The sequence below is a fragment of the Conger conger genome, chromosome 13 (assembly GCF_963514075.1).
Source record: "Conger conger chromosome 13, fConCon1.1, whole genome shotgun sequence".
Taxonomy (NCBI): Eukaryota; Metazoa; Chordata; class Actinopteri; order Anguilliformes; family Congridae; genus Conger; species Conger conger.
Window position 1 is genome coordinate 42,010,544 of NC_083772.1, and position 5,000 is coordinate 42,015,543.

General features: G+C 43.3%; 1 protein-coding gene across 1 annotated transcript in view; it reads right to left on the reverse strand.

Annotated features, from left to right (window-relative positions):
* The window catches only part of LOC133107571 (myotubularin-related protein 4-like), a 44,350-nt gene that overhangs the window by 8,338 nt on the left and 31,012 nt on the right, over positions 1 to 5,000 (reverse strand). The window contains exons 11-13 of the mRNA XM_061216564.1: positions 3,204 to 3,315; positions 2,752 to 2,947; positions 1,345 to 1,530 (exon numbers count right to left, since the gene is read on the reverse strand). Of these exons, the coding sequence (XP_061072548.1) occupies positions 1,345 to 1,530; positions 2,752 to 2,947; positions 3,204 to 3,315 (494 nt within the window). The remainder of the gene's footprint in view (positions 1 to 1,344; positions 1,531 to 2,751; positions 2,948 to 3,203; positions 3,316 to 5,000) is intronic.

Sequence of the window (5,000 nt, forward strand, 5' to 3'; positions counted from 1 at the left end):
GCTTGATAAATATGACATTATTAAAGGAAAACATACAGTGAACTCCCCGCTGGAGTAAAATGCTATATAATATAATTTTGGGGTACAAAAACTCTTCAGTACAAACTGTCTTATGTAATTTTACGCATGATGTTACTCTTTTATATTCTTGTATCATTCATATCATTCTTTTTCATTTTTGTATGCAAATAAATCAAATCAAATCAAGAGTGGGGTCCAAAAGTCTGAGACCCATCCATTATCCTAACCCGCATATCCTGAATAGGGTCGCAGGGGGAGCCTATCCCAGCATACATTGGGCGAAAGGCAGGAATACACCCTGGACAGGTCGCCAGTCCATCACAGGGCACACACACCATTCACTCACACACTCACACAATTTAGACTCTCCAATCAGCCTAACCTGCATGTCTTTGGACTGTGGGAGGAAACCGGAGTACCCGGAGGAAACCCACGCAAACATGGGGAGAACATGCAAACTCCACACAGAGAGGCCCCGGCCGACAGGGATTCAAACTCAGGACCTCCTTGCTGTGAGGCGGCAGTGCTATCCACTGCACCATCTGTGCCGCCAAGTATGAGACCATAAGTGAAAATGTTTCTATTTTGCATTCTTTTCTAATAAAAAACTATTCATTAAAAAATGATATTATCAGCATAACAATTTGAGTGAAAAGTTGAATCTGTGAAAAACTTTAATGGCAACATGCACTTGAGTTGGCACGGACAGATGATCGATGTTATCCCAGCAATATTTGACAATCTTCCAAACAGCATCTTGTGATGTTACTGAATACTTTGCTTTTGTCAGTCTTAAAGTGCCCCAATAAATATTCAATGGGGTTGAGGTCAGGTGATGTGGATTGTGGATTGTGCAGCACTCCTTGCTCGTCTTTGGTCTTCAAGTAGTTTTTGCATGGCTTTGAAGTAACTTTAATTTGTTTTACATTTTTCAAAATCCTAAAACTTTCTGTTTATTTCCACGATTACATGACAAATAACTCAATAACAGATTTTCAATGTGGTCTCAGACTTTTGGACCCCACTGTGTGTCCCATGGATCTTGCTGTATGCGATGATACTAACAGGCTTGTCAGTTCTCCAGGCAGAAGCCGTGGGTGTGTGGGACAGCTTGCAGCCCAGTGGCTGAGGTGCTCGACTGGGACCTGGAAGGTTGGTGGTTCAAGCCCCGGTATAGCCACAATAACATCAGTGCAGCTGTTAAGCCCTTAACCCCACATTGCTGGATTGGCCCCTGCATAGTCTAATCAACTGAAAGTCACTTCAGATAAAAGCGTCAGCTAAATGAACATGCTGTAATGCAGTGGGGGAGGGTGATCTCACCAGGAAGGCCTCGTTGAACTGGAAGACGCAGGGAAACTGCTTGAGGAGCTGGTGCACGCAGTCCAGCCACTGCAGGAAGACGGGACACTGCTCACTCACATCGCCCGCCTTCTCCTGGTGCCCGCAGCGGTCCCCGAACTTGTGCCCAAAGTCCAGCCACTCCGTCTCCACCAGAACCTGGAAGCCCTGAGCACAGAACCGGAAGCCGTTACGTTTTACGTTTCCTTTTTAAATCGCTTAAAGGTACAATAGGTAAGAGTTTTGTGTTCAGACATTGTCACAAGACCATTGTAAATCCCTTCCTATCATTGAAAAAGGCTCAGTGACATGTTGACTCGCTCTCTGCCTGTGTTTATAGTTCTTGAATTCGGGTTTCAAAATACGCAGTTGACGGGCCGACACTGTACCAAAACATTGCACAGCTGTACAATAATTCAAGGTTGAAATGGGTTCTTATTGCCACAGCCAATGGTGTGGGGGTTCAATGTCAGTGTGTGTACAGAGAAGAGGGAGGGATAAACAGTGTTGTGGTTTGAGGTTTGTTGCTGCAATTTCTTGACCATTAGAAGTCCGAAATTACCTATTGTACCTTTAATGGGCTGGCTACCTCTTTATTACTGACCCTGACTCCTAAGTCACTCAGATCCTCAAATCACTCACTCCTGGGTACTCCAGTATATACATTTATTTATATTTCATACATATATTTTGTATTGCACTTTGGTGCAACTATTGTTGTTTTAAATGTGCTTCTCTTCACATCGCATTACATTATTATAGAAGATGCCCAAATACAAACACTTCTACAGCTTCCATTCTGAAACAAAATGACTCGCACCTGTTATAAAGCGCAAAAATCAAACTTTTAATCTAACAGTGGCTTTGACGTTTTTGCCATATTAAGCCTTTATCAGAACAAGGAGGCACGTCCTTGGGCTTGACATGCTTCACAACAGGTGTGTGTGTCGTTCTGCTTCACAGCAAGTGTGTGAGTCTTTCTGCTCTACAACAGGTGTGTGAGTCTTTCTGCTTTACAACAGGTGTGTGAGTCTTTCTGCTCTACAACAGGTGTGTGAGTCTTTCTGCTTTACAACAGGTGTGTGAGTCTTTCTGCTTCACAACAGGTGTGTGTATCGTTCTGCTTCACAGCTAGTGTGTGAGTCTTTCTGCTCTACAACAGGTGTGTGTGTCTTTCTGCTCTACAACAGGTGTGTGAGTCTTTCTGCTTTACAACAGGTGTGTGAGTCTTTACAACAGCAATTTCTAAAACAGAATTGGTAACCCGAATTACAATCCCTGTTCCTTATCACACTGCAGTGCTGGCAGCATGAACCTTTAACGGCGCCATTTTGGAACAGAGCATGAATTCCCACATCAAATCCACAATGGGGGATTCCAAAGGCTTGCCTCCAGCGTTCTGTAATAGGGGTCCAGCAGGATTTTGGCCAGGCCCACTATCTGAGGGGTGCGGTCCCAGCCGTCAGAGCAGTGCACCAGCACGGGCCGGCCCTCCCTCTCCACCGCAGAGCACACCAGAGTGGCTGCCTTCAGCATGACGGACAGGTGCTGCAGCCAACGGGTGCCCTCCAGCGCCGACAGCCAGCTGCCCGCGGTACAACAGGTAAATACATCAGAGCTGCCATTCTAGAAGGATCTATGGTGCAATTTAGCATTGAGATACACTGATTTGTTTCAGTCATTACAAAAATATTTTGTATTTAATTCATATTTGGAAATATTAAAGTTAACATCAGCATGCAGAAGTGTTTGGTTAAACACAGGACAACAGAAACACTGTTTGTAGAGATACAGAGCTGGTAGGTCTCTATAGTGGCCAGTGTGCAGGTAGATCCACTTACCTGCTGGGGTCTGGAATGTGGCAGCACACAGCTCGTAGTGACTGGAAGCTGCTTCTGATGGAGTGGATGTTGGCCATACCCATGAACTTCACCTCACAGTTAGGATAATACTCTACACACACATACACACACACAGGGTCAACATTGGATGAGGAAATTGAAAGCAACATGAAAGCTGGGTTCTGTGGAAAAGGTTACAGACAGGATATCATCCATGCACTGACTCCTTAATCCCAGCAGGGGGAACTGCTTTAGAAGTGTACACAGGTTACGCACTGACCTCCCATTGTATGTTATCAGCAGGAAACAAAAGGTGCAGTGCAAGACTAAGTAAATACATTATGTGACATCATTGCAAATAATAATAGCTATAATGGCTGTACCAGACATTACACATTGGGGTGACATCTATACAGCTAGGATTGGCAAGGTTCTCACATAAAAATGCCACAATTTTAGACCTTTAAGGCTTTAGATCACAAATAGTTGATTAGAATGTGACTGTTTTAACGGAACACTCTAATGCCTATGTAACAACCAATACTGGTAACTGGAAGCAATGGAGTTCTAGAACACTGACTTGGAATTTTGAGGGGAAAAAACCTTCCCAAAAACCAAATCAAAATGATAGAAAAGGCCCATCACCTAACTTCACTGACCCTCGGAAAACTGTACAGGATATAACATCACAAGCTTTACAGACACAGACATCAGTAAAGCAACATTTTATATTAAAATGGCTTCAATAACCCCATTCCCTTTGAGCAGAATGTATAAGCTGATCCAGGATCGGTTTCATGGGGCATTCTTTATGTAAAGGAATACACCAACATTTAGGGAAATATACCTTTTTTCCAACCCAGACTTTAATTACATTTTCATGCATTCACTGGCTCAGTTTCCATCAAAGTGAAGAAATACACCTTACAGCAACTCTGAAGCTGTCTTATTTACATGAGGTTATACATTTGAAATACACATGCAGGAAAAAAATAGTAATAACAAGAGACGTTAGAAGTTAGATGGTTGGAACTATATCCGCTGAACACACATGTATCCTGGTTGAGCATTGATGCACACACCTTCTGAAGGTAGAGGTAGATCTGGCACAAAGCTCACTCTCTCACTTGTAAACAAAACAACCAGTGGAAGATGGAAGGATAGATGTGTGTTCAGCGGTTATATTTCCAACCGTCTAACTTCTCAGAAAACCTCTCTTGTTTTTACCATTTTTCCCCACACGTGTATTTCAAATACACATGCTACCTCATGTAAATAAGAAAGCTTTTGAACTTGCTGTAAGGTGTATTTCTTCACTTTGAGGGAGGAAGGCTACTGACTCCTATAGGCTTCAAGTCTTTATGCAAAGCTAATATGCTATGCTAACATGGAAACTGAGCCAGTGAATGCACAAAAATGAACACCAAAACATCAAACATCTCGTCTAAGTCTGGGTAAGTCAGAAAAAAGGTATATTTCCCAAAATGTTGGTGTACTCCTTTCAGCCTTGTTAGAAGAAACTGCAAAGTCTTTGATTTAATTTCTCTAATGTCTGGGGGTGGAAAATACATAGGGAAAGACACGGACAGAGAGACACACAGACAGACACACAGACAGATGGACAGACAGATGGACAGACACACAGACAGATGGACAGACAGACGGACAGACACATAGACAGATGAACGGACACAGACAGACGGACAGACACACAGATAGACGGACAGACACACAGACAGACGGACAGACACACAGACAGATGGACAGACACACAGACAGACGGACAGACACACAGAC